This window comes from Triturus cristatus, chromosome 2_2 (genome assembly GCF_964204655.1).
Source record: "Triturus cristatus chromosome 2_2, aTriCri1.1, whole genome shotgun sequence".
NCBI lineage: Eukaryota > Metazoa > Chordata > Amphibia > Caudata > Salamandridae > Triturus > Triturus cristatus.
In genome coordinates this window covers 1,052,445,441-1,052,461,555 of record NC_140582.1, presented here as the reverse complement: position 1 = coordinate 1,052,461,555, position 16,115 = coordinate 1,052,445,441, and the positions used below count along the sequence as shown (strand labels likewise).

Below are 16,115 nucleotides of genomic sequence, written 5' to 3'. Positions count from 1 at the left end.
GTAACACTGTAATAATCACGTTTGTAAAGATTAATATGCACCACATTCCATATAATTAGCTTAGAGGAAGCTTGCGTATGTGTCTTACTAACAAGTACCCCGAGTGAAACTTAAAATGGCTACTAACACGGGAATTTGTACTGAGCATGCGTCAACTGCATCTACGCAGGATGACGGACTAAAGCTTGGAGGGAGTTTCTGCTTCTGCGCACTTGCTTCTAAAATGGCTGCTTTAAAGCTCACATGCTAAGCTGAAACTAAAACATGCTATTTAATAAATGCTAATGCAGGGAGACCTATTATAGGTAAATGGGTTTAGAGTAGAGATAGGTGGTATACAGTGAAATAATTTTATTTTGATGTTAACATTTTTCTTTTTGAGCTCTCTATTAGTTTGTATTTGGGCCTCTGAACGATGCTTAAGTCTATACTTCACGTGACTCCTCATGCAGGCACAGTGTCAACCAGCCAGAAGCCATGATCGTGTGCTTGGATCCCGTCCAAGTCCGCGTTCGCAACATGACCTGGGAAAAGTGATGGACATCCTGCAGGATGAACAAGACAACTGTTATATGTATTCTTTTTATTGATAAAGATGTGAAATGCGGTTGGGAAATAAAGCTTGGGAAAATAAATTAAGGGGCGGGACCACTGAACAACGAACTAGAAAATTGTTAAAACTTAGCATGGTGTGATGATCATTCCCCCCCTTGCCTGTCCAATCAGAATTAGGAGTTTCATAAATTTGAAACATTTAGGGGTGGTACATGCCATTAGAAAAGTATAACTGAGATAGTTTAGTTAGTTAGATATGCTCGTGTTGCTGAGATGCTGAGAGACCGGGATGCTGTCCAAGAACTGATCAAATACTGAAGAAGAATCGAATTACAGAACTTAGAGCCAAAATCTAATTAATTAGAAGAAGATCGCGGAAGAATCGAGGATGGAAATAAGGCAAAGAATTAGAAGAAGAACTCGGAAGAATCGAGGAGGAAGATAGTGTCAGAGAGGGCTGCGACACAGGCGTCGGATCTAGAAGAGGTCATCTATCCTGTCCCTGAAACCTGTCCTGAAACCTTTGGTACCTGAGCTGTCTCAGGGGACCCTTCCAGCTCCTTGACCAAGGGGTTGGTTTCCACACCATTCTAGGTAATTATAATTCTGTGTGGTATGTCATTGTACTGCTCTCTCTATTTTTTCCTCTCCAGGTACTGTCAAGGTAATAATATTGTTTAGATGATTTTACTGACTTATTTGATAGATTAATTTTCCTTCCTTGGAGAAGATGGTGTACAAATTGTATTTTGCTTTGGCTCACATGAATTTAACTAGATAAACATTTAAACTCTTCCCGCGTGTGCGGTTATTTAAATATTCAATTTACGTCATTTCACCTTATACTAGCTTAACTAAAAGGTCCATTGACCAGAGGAAAGTACTTTTTGATTCAGAAAAGATATTATTAGAAAATGTTAAGGTAAATTAAACTTAAAAAAGCATATCACAACAAATTGACCCCAGCGGTACTTTACCATCTTATGTGAATGTGTGTTTAAGGGCCCAGGTGAGCATGTGGTTTGTGAGTATCTCTAGCTAGTAACCCGCTGGATCAGGGAGAATGTGCAAAATAGCTATCATGGGGGCTGTGCAAAAGGAAAGGATTAGCAGGATAAATATGTGCAACAATTCATAAACACTTGATGAAAGGGAAGGAAGATAAGGCAGTTCTCTATGGGGATTCAGATTTACAGATAACCTTTTTTCTTAATGCCCAAGCGATATACAAGTATTTAGAGACCGCGAAGGCTAAGGGTTCTCTAGTGTCACTTTTGAAGAGTCTCTCCGCTTCCCAATAGTGTCTCACACCCATGTGATTATATACAGCCACCAGCCATTTTGTCCGGACCTTCCTGTATAAGGGACAGAATAGCATGAAGGGGGACTCCGTTTCCACTATACTCGGGCAATTTGGGTGACAATCGGCCTGGCAAGTAGCATTAGCCCATTTGAAAGTGTGTGATCTCAAGGGCAGAACGCCGGACCTATAATTCTAACTAGTACATGGATGGTAGAAACAAGGGAAGGAAATATGGGTAAAGAACATGATAGAGATTGAACCTCGAATGTTTAGACGCATGGATGAGCAAACATCGAGGGGCATATTAGCAAGGGCCTTATTGTCGCTTTAGCGGCCCTTTTTGCTGAGAAAGCGGCGATATTTTTATCGCCCTATTAGCAAGCCAGCGCTAACATGCGTTAGCACCAGCTTTCCGACGTTATCTGCCGGTTTTCCTATCGCCTTGCATGCCAGCGATAATTATCGCTAATGACATGCAAGGTAGGCGTTCCTTACAAAAAGCACATGGAAAAAGTTGCTAAAACAACTAAGCTCTATTAACAAAGATGTCCTGCGGTAACAAAAGTCACGCTAAACCCCGATCATCGCAGGAAATGAATGCCTGATAAAAACCTGACTAAAGCCCAGATCTCCATCAGAAGACCCACAGTAAGAGGTAATGGGTATGCTGCATTATTATCCCCTTAGCACAAAGTCAGACTTTCCAACTCACTGGGGGGCACTGAGTGACACACACAATATCGGAGATCTTCAAATGGCTTTGGGACAAGATATGATGCACCGATGGACCCAGCAGTACAAGGCAACTGAGCAGCATCTGAGAAGACTCTCGGTTCCAGTCCTCATTTGAAAGGGTCCACAAAGACACAAGGTTTCCACTCGGCAAGGCATAACAGTAAGAGCCTATGGTATTACTGTATGCTATAGAAAGGTCTTGTGTCTTACTCAAGGGGCCCTAAAAATAGTCTAGGGCACTACAACTCGGTATAGCAAGGAATTGTGTTTTATTGGAGGGTAGACACTGCAGTCTACTTTAGGAATGTGGTGACTGCAGCTTTTCGAAACTCCAAGGGCACTTGAATGCCACATTTGGCTGAGTCTTTTTTGTGTCTTTTCTGTATATTTAAGTATTGTATCTTTGGAAGGTGCAGTAATTACTGGAATACACCATGCAATGTGAACAACCATTAGCTAATATTGGCCCAGATTGCATTTTCTTTTTTTTTTTTTTTTTTTTTTTTTGAAACCGTTTATTGCAGGTTGTAAAAGTTACAGGTATGGGCCTACAACCACCCGGCCGGCCGCTAGAATGACAAAAGCATATTGCATACATACAGTAAAAGTCTCTCGGCAGTGCAGAGCAGTGAAACAGGAGTAATCAATGGTGCAGGCCACACAGCTCCAAGCCCACAGTACGGTTCCCTTTTCTTGAAACAAAACAACACCAAAAAACCACACCCGCAAGGCAACCCGCGATCCAAAGTGACAGCACGTGCTCCATAAGTGGGGGATCCAAACCAGCAGCAGAACTCTGAGGAGGGGAGTGGGAGTAGGCCAGGGACTGGGGGACCGCGCGCCCGTGGCCGAGGGAGGGGGGCCGTCTAGGGAGACGGAGCAGGTGAGGCAGCCGGTAGCAGTGGTGGCTCACAAATACCCCCGCGGTAGGCGTTCCAGGGGCCCCAGAGTTTCACCCACGCCCCAGGCTTACCCCTCGCCACATACACCACCTTTTCACGAAACATACACCAATCCATATGCTCTTTCCAGGCCGACACCGCAGGGGGCCTCTGGGATCCCCACAATTGAGCAATGTCACGCTTAGCTATCATGTATCCCAGAGTCACCCACCGCGTCTGCGGGACCGAATAGTCATTCGGTTCCCATACATTCAGCAAGCATCTCCTCGCTTCAGGCAGCAGCGCGACACGCGTAACCACACGCAGGACCTCATGCACACCACGCCAGAATCGCTCCACCTTCGGGCACTCCCACAGTATATGCATGAAAGTCGCCAGCGCACCACAGCCACGCTTACACAGTCCGTCACCAGCAAAACCCATACGCAGAAGCCTTGGCCCCGTCACGTAAACCCGGTGAAGGATCTTGAGCTGGACGAAACGAAGGCGAGCCGGGATGGCCACCTCTTTCGGAGAGGCCACCGCGGAAATCCAATCCTCGTCGTCCAGCTCCAGCCCGTCGGCAACCCAGGCCTCGCGGAGACTAGTCAGCAGGCACGATCTATCGTTGATCAGTTTTTTGTATATGAGGGAGATCGTGCTGTCCGGTACATGGCCGTCCAGCACTCTGTCCTCCAGGGGGGAAGACTCCGGAATGGATGCGACGTCCGGGAAGACGGAGCCCAGCGCATGGCGGACTTGTAGGTACCGAAAGTACTCACTGCCCTGCAGCTGAAACTCCGCCTGCAGCGTCTCAAAAGTTTTGAATCCCCCCCTCGTCCAGAGATCTCCCACCGTGCTGATTCCGATCGTGTCCCACTTCTCGAAGCCCTTCGACGTCCATAGGGAGCCCAACCTCTCCGACGCATACAGCGGTGACGCCCGGGTCAAACGGTCCTTCCACCCCATAGCTGCATTAGCCGCGTGCCAGACACGCACCATAACACGCGTCGGTCCCGTCAAACGGGAGTCGGGCGCGCTAGAGTAGAGCGCGCGATTGTAATCGCCACCGGGTAGGAGCATTTTATCCATCTCAAATGCCGGGTTCAAGGCGGGCCCATAAAGGCCATGATTAATTGCAGCTAGTTGGGAGGCCCAGTAATACCGTTTAATGTCCGGGAGGGCGACCCCCCCATCGTACCACGGGAGCGTCAATTTAGCCAGAGCAATGCGCGGCCTCCCGTCCCAGAACAGGCGCCGCTGGAGGCCCTCCACCTCACGGAAATAGCGTGCCGGGACCAAGTCCATAGTATTCTGGAGGGCGTAGAGGAATCGCGGCAGGGACATCATTTTGAACAAAGCCGCTCGGCCGAGCGGCGAGAGCGGCAGACGCCGCCAGCGCACCACGTCCTCCCTCAAGCGCTGGAGGGGGGGCAGCAAATTCCGCTCATAGCGGGCCTCCGGGTCAAGTGTGATATAGATACCCAGGTACCGAAAACCTTGGGAGGCAATCTGGATCGGACAGTCCCGTGGTAGGGCCGGAGCCTCCCCGGAAAGCACATAGACACAGGATTTCGCCCAGTTGATGACCAGGCCTGAGTTGCGACCGAATGAGCGCAAAACATCAACCAGGACGATCAGTGATTTACGCGGGGAGGCGAGATACAGAAGGATGTCGTCAGCGTAGAGGGACACACGGTCCTCATGCTCGGGGGTCCAGCGGAGACCACGGATAGAAGGGTGCCACCGCAGCCACTCCGCCAGGGGCTCCAGGGCCAGGGCAAACAGGAGAGGCGACAGGGGGCAACCCTGTCGCGTACCCCTCCCCAGCGCGAATGGGGCCGAGACTCGCCCATTCACTACCACCTGCGCCAATGGGCCCGAATATAGCAATTTGACCCAGCTAATGAAACCCGGGCCGAACCCGAATTTCGCCAGCATCGCCCAGATGTATGGCCATTCAAGCGTATCAAACGCCATGGTGGCGTCCAAGGACGCCAAGATGGCCGGCTCCCGCACAAATGGGACACGCGCGAGCACCCCGTGCAAGCGCCGCAGATTGAGCGCCGTGTTGCGGTGCGGTATAAAGCCAGATTGGTCTTGGTGGACCAGGTCGCCCACCACGCCAACCAACCGGTTGGCCAACACCTTGGCAAGGATTTTGGGCTCCGCGTTCAAAAGCGAAATCGGCCTATAGGATGTGACCCGTTCACGGGGCTTCCCCTCCTTGTGGATCACCACAATTGTGGCCAGGCGCTGGTCCGGCGGGAGGGAACCCTGCGAGTGGGCCGCCAGGAACATCGCGCGCAGGTGGGGCGCCAACACATCCGGGCGTAGCTTGTAGAGCTCGATGGGAATACCATTGGGGCCCATGGCCTTGCCGGATGCAACCGAGCGAATAGCCAAGGCAATTTCGTCCGAGGTGGGAGGGGCGTCCAGCGAATCCCTGTCCTCCACCGTTAGGGAGGGCAGTGCGATGTCCCGAAGCAGGGCATGGGAATCTTCCTCCGAGCAGGGGGAAACCGGGGAGTAGACTTCGCGGAAATAATCCGCGAAGCAGGAGACAATGGCTTCCGGCTCGGTGACACACGCACCATCAACACTCTCAATCAAAGGCACCACGCGGCTCGCTCTCTCCCTCTTATCCAACCACGCAATCAATTTGCCAGCCTTATCACCCACATCATACAATCGCCCCTGCTGCTCTCTACTGAGGCCCCTGGCCGCCTCCGTGACGAGGGCCCGATAGGCCGCCTGCTTTAGGTGTAGAACATGCAACTTGGCGTCTGTTACCCCGCTCCCCAGGTCACCCTCCAGTTCTGCAATCTCGGCCTCTACCCGGGTCACCTCCTCCCGCTCGAGCCGCCGGGCATGGGAGATAAAGGAGAGGGCCTCCCCTCTAAGGACTACCTTGAAAGCCTCCCACAGGGAGATGGCGGAAGAGACCGACCCCACATTCTCGTCGAAATATCGCTGTAAGGATTTGATCAAATCGGCACGAATGGTGGGGTCGCGCAAATACCATGCATTGATTGGGGCCACCCTGCCATCCCCCCTCGGGAAGACATCGAAATGCAACAACAATGGGGAGTGGTCTGAGATACCCCGCGCTAGATGGCGCACCTCCCCCACCCTCCCTGCATGGGCCGCCGGGACAAGGATGTAATCAAGCCGCGAGAGGCTACCATGGGCACCCGAGTGGAAGGTGTACTGTCGCAATGCGGGATGCTTTAATCGCCAGCAATCCACCAGGCCCAGCGTGTCCAGAAGGCCGGGCAGCCACGCCCGTGCCCGGGGGAGGTCCCTAGGGGGATGGCGATCCATAGACCCAGAGGCTACCGCATTAAAGTCCCCTCCAACCACCAGCAGGCCACTCGGAAGGTCCAGAAGGAGGCGCCCCAGGTCCGCGAATGTGGTGGCTTGTAACCCAGGCGGGACGTACACTGATATAAAGATAAACACTCTACCCTCCATTCTTCCCACCAGAACCGTGTAGCGTCCCCTCTCATCATGGCGCACCTCATCAATCTCCAACGGGAGCGAGTTCTTGATCATAATACCCACCCCCCGCGAGCCCGAGGTGAAGCCGGAATGTGCCACCAAACGATATCCCCGCCGATTCATTGCATGAAAGGAGTTACCTATAAGGTGCGTCTCCTGCAGGAAGACAACATCTGGTGAAATACGTTTTAAGTACTGCAGGACCACACCACGCTTAATCCTATCCCCCAGGCCGTTAACATTCCATGACAACACAGTCAAATCCCTACCCCCCATCATACGTCGAATCAATCGGTCGTCCCCCATCGAGCATCCTAATAACAACAACATAGTAGCGGGTTTGCCCTGCGGTGCTAACAAACAACACACCCCCCCCACCCCCCGGTCCCAACAGAACTCCCCCCTCCCTGCACCCCTGCATGAGCCCAGACAGCCCCCCCAAAGTGCAGTGTGCCTGTCGCCCCATAGCTAAAATACTAACTAGTCCCCCAGAGGAGGAGGGAAGCCCCCAACAGACCCCACGCAACCTCCATAGGAGGGGAACATACGCAATCAATAAATGGTGAAGGAACAACGTCCAGAGCAAGGCCTATTCAGTCACCCCTCAATTCTGATCCGGCGGGCCCTCCTCGCCAGCCGCGCCCCCCCCGCCCCCCCGGCCCCGATCTCCAGGCAGAGTGTCCAGCCAGTCCCCAGCCGCCTCGGGCCGGTCGAAGAAGTGCGTGCGACCATCCACCTCTACCCTCAGCTTGGCTGGAAAGAGCATTGAGTACTTGAGGTTCAGGTCCCTTAGGCGACGTTTAACCCCAAGAAAGCTCTGTCGCTGCTTCTGGACCGCCGGAGTAAAGTCTGGGTAGAAATGTATCTCCATGTTGTCAAGCTTGACCGGTCCCTGTTGCCTGGAGGTCTGGAGGATAGCATCTCTGTCCCGAAAATTAAAAATCCGGGCAATGAGCGGCCGCGGCGGGGCACCAGTCTTAGGTCTGCCCCCGGGGACCCGGTGAGCACGCTCCACCGCAAAAAGCTTACTCAGCCCCCGGGGCTGGAGATGGGTCAGGATCAAATCTTCCACGAAAAGATCCGCCGCCTCCGCCTCTCGTCCCTCCGGGACCCCCACAATACGGACATTATTCCTCCGGGCCCGGCCCTCGGAGTCCTCCAATCGCCGGTCCATCAGGGCGCTCGCCTGGCCAAGCCGGCGCACCTCCTTCTGGAGGGCCACCACGTCTGTCGTGAGGCTCGTTGTGGTGTGGGCCAGGGAGTCGACTCGGTCGTTTGTTTTGGACAAGTCTGCCCTCACAAGGCTCACATCCACAAGGACCGAGTCTATTTTTTGCGCTAAGGTGTCGAAACGCTGGTCCACCGAGGCCTTCATCTCTGCGATGGCGCCCATGACGTCCCGGAGGGTCAGATCCACCGGATGAGCAGATGCCTCCGTCGGGCCCACCGGGGATGCACGCGATGTCTCCGGAGAACCCTTCTGAAGCGTGTAGCGGTCCATACTGTTGGCCTGGTGCGCCGTGCCACGGCGGGTCGTCTTCACCTTCGCCCGGTCGCCATCTTGTTTGGTGGACATGCTGGCTCTTCCACCGTCGTGCCAAGCTCCCCAAACGGGCCGCTATACCAAGTCACGGGTGCCAGGGGGGGGGCAGGGGCGACCACCGAACCGCGGGTCAACCCACCGCCGGCGGGTCAGCCGGGCTCCTGGACAAGGCCACCGCACCCCGCTCCGCAGCCCGACCCGGCTTGAGAGCTAGGAGGGCGCAAAAGCGAAAGTGAAAGTGCGGGGTACGCCAGTCGCCCAGCCCCGCTCGCCGCTGTTATTCACTTTGTCCCCGGATCGCCCCACTACTCCAATCCGGGGGGCCGGCGAGGAGAAGGCCGCAACCTTCGATCGATGCTCCCACCGGCGTTCGGGGTCCGATCCGAGCCCAAAAAACGGGTGGCGCCTCAGCTCCGGTTCCCCAACACAGTCCCCTCAACAAGGACAGGATATCGCCAGGATTAATTCAGGAGGTCGCGGAGGTCCTCGGGAGCCTCGCACCTACGCGGCCATCTTGGTTGCGCGCTAGGCTCCTCCCCAGATTGCATTTTCAGTGACAAGCAAGATGTACTGACCATGACTATGCTTGTTTTAAGAAAGTTAGACCTACTAGCTTTGCCAATGCTTGCTTTTTTACCAAAACCTAACTTACTTGGAGAGTAGACAGCGCCTGCATATTATAAATAATACAATTATATGTGAAAACAAGTTGTTTCATACACTGTATCAAAACAGTATTTTTTCTGCAGTAAACTGAACCAATCGGTTAACTGAAAAGTGAAGACTTAAACATCACCTTATGCTGGCATATAGGTTATAGAGCTTGCAATTGAAACCAAAGTGCTGGTGCTCACCGCAGTTTCTGAAGTTGATTGAAGGTGCCGCATGTCAGTTTTGGGAAGTTTCTTCTTTGTGCATAGTAAATGCAGCTTCAGCTTTTCGAATAATACCTAGTTAATGAAACACAACGAAAAACAGTCGGAGTTGTTTGGTATGTAGCCATTCGCAAACAGAGAAAGCGATCGTCATTGTAGCTGCAAGTCAAGGAAAATACAACTATATGTATATCACAGAATCATCGATAGCAACTCTACGGTTATGGTTACAATGCACCCTGCAGAGGGATGCCATTTTGTACTGTATATCAATTTTTTCTCAGTTTGCCGAAACTTCATAAAACTTTCCTCAATGGTATTCATCGATGGTGACTTAGCACACACGTTTTTACCTCCATGTTAAATGCCTAAAGGAAAAAATACCGGGCCTATAAAAATCCCACTGGACGAATAGTTACCAAAAAATGGACAAATAACATTTGGCTGGCCTAGCCTGCTATCCTTTTTTGGTTTTGAGAAAGACGGTGGACCAGTTTATGCAAACAAACTAAACTCTGGGGTTGTAAATAAAGGAGCCTGGTTGAATGCTGGCTTTTTTGATTGGTTCAATGTGGACTTTCGGATTCCTGCAATAGCCGTGAATCTGGCCATCACTGTTGACTCCTCACAGCAGAGGCCACTGCAGGATGCAAGGCCTTAAACCGTGTCTTAAGACTAGCTTAAGGCAAGACGGCCATTCCCTTACCTAATGCAGAATATGATGAATAATACTCCCCTCTAAACATCTTTTACTTATATACCCGTCTTTGTTGTAGAACTGCAAAAAAGCATGTGGATTTACAGATCCTGGACACAGCTTTTCATTAAGGAATGTGCGCAAGATATGTGGCTGCATATCCCACATTTTTTAAACATAATTCAAACGAAGTCCATATTCCAATTATGATCACTGTGGACATAAAGACTGAGCGAAGGGAACGGCCTGTTTGAGTGGGTGAGGCGATAAGAGCAGATTTTACCAGTGATGCCATGTGAGAAGTCATGAGCAGAGAATGGCGGGGACGAAGTTAAGATTGGAATCACTAAACAAAACTGGAGAATTTCTGTGGATTTTAGCATTGCATTGTAACTATAACATCACTTTAACTGCGTGTGTTTTTAATGGAAAATGTATGTGTGTGTGTAAATAGTCATACTTTTCAACATTCTATAACCAAAAGTTGGGCACAAAGTCACATTTCCTTTGACCTCATACGATCCCGCTGTAGATCACACTACATGATAATGGAGCCAAGGATGGCAAAATGACTATGCGGTGTGAGAACTATATCAAACTTTGAGAAACAAAATGACATGACGAAAGTAGTTGTTGGACAACCTCTTCTTCCATAAGAAGCTGGTTTTACCCTCTTAAATGGCAGCATCCCTAAAGGCACTAATTCAGATGAATCTCTGTAGGCTGCAATGTTCTCCTAAAGACAGTACCTTAACACCTTAATCCCTAGGGTTGGCGAGGAGGCACTGCCTGCCTCTCTAAAATTGTTTTTCTGGTTTCTTTACCCTGCATGCTTTTCCATTATAGCTCTTTACCAATCTTTTTCTGCTCACTCAGCCTACCCAAGGTCCCTTTTACCTCTTCTAAGCTTGCTCTTTTGTTTGGACTCTTCTTGGTATTCCAGTTAGCTAACACGCCGGTGATTGTGACCTTTCTTCCATCTCACCCAGAGCATATTGCAGAGGGACAACAACACTACCTACCACTCCTCTCTACTTCACAGTGAGACTAGCTTCTCTCCCTCTCTAGCGTTCAGTATTTTGAGTCATTTAAATAGGTTTTAAGTCACTCTCCTTTTTTAATCTAATTCAAGATTGTACTTGAGTGTAGGAAGCTGGGTTTCTGTTGCAGTAACCCCCCACACTTTTTGCCAGACTACTGAAGCACTTTGACTTGATGTGCCCTGGGTCCATGCCAATCAGGTTCCCAGGGCCTGTGTTCTTTCCCAAAACTGTACCTTGTAACCCCAATTGGCACCTCTCTGGCCACATATCAGTCCCTTGTAAAAGGCACTATGGGTGCCATGGCTACCAAGGGCACTGTGGCCAGGGAAGGCCTCTAAGGCCTGCAGAACTTATTGTGCCACTCTTAGAGGCCCTGTACCTTTACACACACACACACACACTGCCATTGCAGGCTGCCTGTTTTCGTGCAGAACAAAGTGAAGAGTCGACATGACATGGCACACATCCCTGTGTGCCATGCCTATAACCCACTGCCCTGGCATAAGCAGCCACACCTCTAGCTGGGTGCACTATACCAGTGGTGAGGGTACAGGTGCATGAGCCCTGTACCCCTACAGTGTCTAGACCAATCCTTAGACATTGTAGGTGCAGTAATGCCATTAAGAGTATATGGTGCTGGGAGTTTGTCATTACGAATTGTAGAGCACCATAATGGCTTTACTGAAAACTGGGAAGTTTGATATAAAATTTCTCAGCACATTAAACCCACACTGATGTCAGTGTGGGAAGTAATGAAAAATTCACTCAGAGGGCATCTTAGAGGTGTCCCCTGAAAAATGATCAGCCTCTGGTGGGTTCCCTGACTGGTACACACCAGCCTGCCACCAAGAGACATGTTTCTGGACCCCTTGGGTGGGAGCCTTTGCTCCCTGAGCCCAGAAACAAAGCCTTTTCTGGGTGGAGGTGGTCCCACTTCCCCCAGGCCAGGAAGAGCCATCTGTGACAGGGGAGCTTCAAAGGCCTTGCCGCCTTTGTAACGCGATCCCCAGTGTCTCCTGCTATCAGGAGCAGGCCCCCTTCCTGTCTCCCCTCCTTTCGGCAGGAAGACAGGCGGGAAAAATGAACACAGCCCAGAAGATGTGCCCACCTCTGCCACCCAACCCCTCAGGTGGGGGAGGCGGGGTGAAGCCCATTCTTCAGTGCCCACCATCTTGCAGATGGCAGGCACGATCCAATCAGGATTCAGGATTGTGCCAACTCCCCCACCAAGGGTGTAGTCACCCTAAGGTCAGTAGCCCCTTGGCTACTGACCTCAAGACCCCTAAAACGCCCCCTAATTACAGTATTTAGGGGGCAGCCCTGACCCATAGATTCCTGCAACCTACGAAGAAGAAGGACAAAAGAAGACGTCCAGCAGAGGAGACTGCAGAGAAGAACTGACTTGGCCAAAGCCCTATCGGCCCATCTGCAGTATCCAGAGATCCTGCACCAAAAGTTGCCTTGGCCTGCAGCCAGCGACCTCCAGACCCCCTGGGAGGACTGACTGCCTCCAACAAACACTGGATCTTCTGTGAACAGCAGCTCTGTTTAAAAGAAACAGCGAAGAAAGACTCAGAGCCTGCTGAGGACAAAGAAACCCGAAGCCTGGAACCACCACTGCACAGACGCCTACAGCCTGAATCCTGGTGGCCCACCTGTTCCAGCGAGATCCCCCAGCACTCCAGAGTCCGAGTCTACCGTGGGTTGACCCCTCCAGGACTCCCCGAAGTTGCCTGCAGCCTCTGCTGAGAGACCCCCCATCCGCGAGTGGCCCGAGAAGGTGTAATCCGACCACAAAAGACACCCCTGCATCCATCAGCCCTGCACCCTGGAGAAGAGAATCCGAGGTGAACCTACGTCCCCGAGCCCTCCAACTTACCTGCCCAGCTGTTGTTTACACCCGAAAGTCTTTCTGGACCATGCCTGCAGCCAAAATCCAAAACCGGCAACTCCCATTGAAAACAACAGGGCACCCGACGCCCAAACAGCACCCTGCACCCGGCCGCCCCTGTGCCGCTGTGGGTGCACCTTGTGTACTAAACTAGATCCCCCTTTGCCCTGAGCTTAAGTCCGAGGCCTTTGGTCCCACTACTTTGTGGCCTGCTCGTGAGCAGCCACCAACCGGAGGGACCCTATGCCCCATTGGATAACATTGGGCCTCAGGACTCTGCACACTGCCGCCCTAGTGCCGCTGAGGGTGCTTTGAGAGTGCATCCTTGACCCTGGGGGAACCTTGGTTCTAACCCCAGAATACCAACTCCAAAACCTAAGTACTTACAGTTAAACCGATAACACTGTTTTCTCCCATAGGGCTGCATTGACTGCTTTTTCTATGAAAAATCTTCTACATTTGGAGTTGGTTGGTATGAAATCCTGAGAAACTGCAAATGTACAAAAACTGATCTACTTACCTTTCTTATAGGAAATGTCCCAGTGTGACATCTAGGCATATCACACTGAGTAGAGAAAGTAACTTAAAAAGTAATCTGAAAAGTAATGTACAAAGTAATCTGAAAAGTAACTGAAAAGTAATTCAAACTGCTTTACAACCAAATGACTTACCTGTAACCAATCCAAAAGCATTAAACTGCATACAAACTGTACTTCGCTGCATTATTCTTGCAAAGTACAATTACACTTACCGGTACCAGGCCTGGCTTGGTTCTAGGAAATAAATTACAACAACTGAATATTTTTATACAAACAAATTGGTCTGAGTTCAGTCTTTGAGTGTGTGACATAATTTCTTGCCTGAGTGTGTACAATAAATACTCAACACTACCTTCTGATAAAGCCTTACTGCTCGCCCACACTACCACAAATAGAGGCATTATCTACTTTTACCTTTGCCTTCCTTTGGGGTTCCATTGTAGTCTGTGCACACTATACCTTACTTTGGTATAGTATATACAGAGCCAGCTTCCTACATTGAGAAGAAAATAAGTTACTTACCTCTAACAACGGTTATCCAGTACTGGTATCTTTCATAGATTCACGTGCCTGAATCATTCCTTGTCGTCGAGATGGGAGTCCCATGGTACCGTAGTCCAGCAGTATTCAAATATTGCCATAGGCTTTAATGGCCTTGAGCCATGTTAAGTATAGCCTATTTATATCCTTTTTTTAACAAAAGGACTAAATGTTGAATGCAGCCAATCAGATGCTAACACCCTTGAGAACCTTCCCAGCAGAGGCAGTTTCCCTCAGATTTTCCCAACACAAGTGAGAATTGAGTATCTTAATGTATCGAGGAAACACCCGCTACGGGGAGGAGGGAGGGTGTATGTGAATCTATGAAAGATACCAATACTGGATAACCTTAGTTACAGGTAAGTAACTTATTTTCTTATCCAGTATTGGGATATCTTTCATAGATTCACATGCCTGAATCATAATAGCAAGCAGTCACATCCAATGTTGTAGCTTGTCTGTTGGGGATGGTTGGAGACCTAACACATAGTGAACCCACAAAATCTTAGGTAACAAGAAAACCCCCCAAAAGCTATACCTGTGCGTACTGTTATGTGAATAGATGTATGGAATACATACTCTTAAAAGAAAGGTAAAACATCAATTATATAGCAGCATTTCCATATACACAGCCTTAGCGAGAGGAAAAGAAAGAATATTAGCGTAACCAATAGTACATATATATATATGTATATATATATCTATATATATATATACATATATATATTTTTTTTAACCCCTTCCATGCTCATGACGGAACGGTTCCGTCATGAGCATCGGTTGAGCTGTGCTCATGACGGAACCGTTCCGTCATGGCCCCGCCCGCGCTCGAACCCTTCAGCACCGCGGGGGAATCCGCGCAGCGCTGAAGGGGTTAAATACATTCTAGTATATGAAAAACCATCATAAGAACAAAAAGACTCATTGCAAAGGCTAGAAAGAGGCTTACCTTAATGGAAGCGATAGCGAAGCCCTGCCTGGCCTACTGCTGCATCTGCTGCATCTGCTTCCTGTGCGGATTCCAGGCAGTAGTGCTGCGTGAAGAAATGAGTAGACCTCCATGTTGCAGCACAACAGATCTTTTCCAAAGTCACCCCTGCGAAGAGGGCCGCTGAAGTCACAACCGCTCTGGTAGAGTGAGCCTTTACTGACCTTTCCAAAGGTTTGTTGGCTTTGACATGACAGAATTGTATCTCAGCAGATATCCATCTTGCGATAATGACTTTTGTTATTGCAGTCCCTTCTCTGCCTTGGCCATAGGCAACAAATAATTGATCAGTCTTTCGAATGTCCTCCGTTCTCTGAAGACAGAACTTAAGGCAATGTTTGACATCCAGCGTATGTAGCGCTTGCTCTGCAGGCATTGATGGTTGCGGAAAAAAAGACGGAGTATAACCTGCTCATTGAGGTGGAATTGAGAAGGCACTTTAGGGATAAATTAGGGATTAGTCCTTAGAATCACAGTGTTCTCCTTAAATATTAAAAAGGGTTTCTTAATGGTGAATGCCTGGATTTCGCTTACCCTTCTGGCTGAGGTGAGGGCCAGTAGAAAGGCGACGTTCTATGTTAGGTATTTCAATTCAGCTTTAAGAATGGGTTCAAATAGTCTTTTCATGCGTTGCGCAAGGACCACGTTGAGGTTCTATTCCGGTGGAAGTGCACACACTGGAGGAAAAGCACAGAAGAGCCCCTTCATGAACTGTTTGATGAGGCTTGAGGCACAAAGAGAAGTGGCACTGGAAGCTCTTCTATAACGAGAGATGGAAGACAGATGCACCTTAACTGAAGAGAAGGCTATACCTGATTTTGCAAATAGAGACAAGATATTGTCAAATCTGTTGCGGGGCTACTTCAAAAAGGGGTGCAGATTATTTTGTTGGTACCAGAAACCAAACCTTTCCCATATTAGTTTGTATGTCTTGATGGTGCGCTCTGCTCTGGATTTTGAGAGGATATCTCTACACTCTTACGAAATGTTCATGTCTCTAAATTCCAAGAATTCAGGAGTCAGT

General features: G+C 49.8%; 1 protein-coding gene across 1 annotated transcript in view; it reads right to left on the bottom strand.

Annotated features, from left to right (window-relative positions):
• Positions 1-16,115, bottom strand: part of POLN (DNA polymerase nu) — a 2,789,368-nt gene that overhangs the window by 1,087,070 nt on the left and 1,686,183 nt on the right. The window contains exon 15 of the mRNA XM_085643153.1: positions 9,373-9,468. Within this exon, the coding sequence (XP_085499279.1) occupies positions 9,373-9,468 (96 nt within the window). The remainder of the gene's footprint in view (positions 1-9,372; positions 9,469-16,115) is intronic.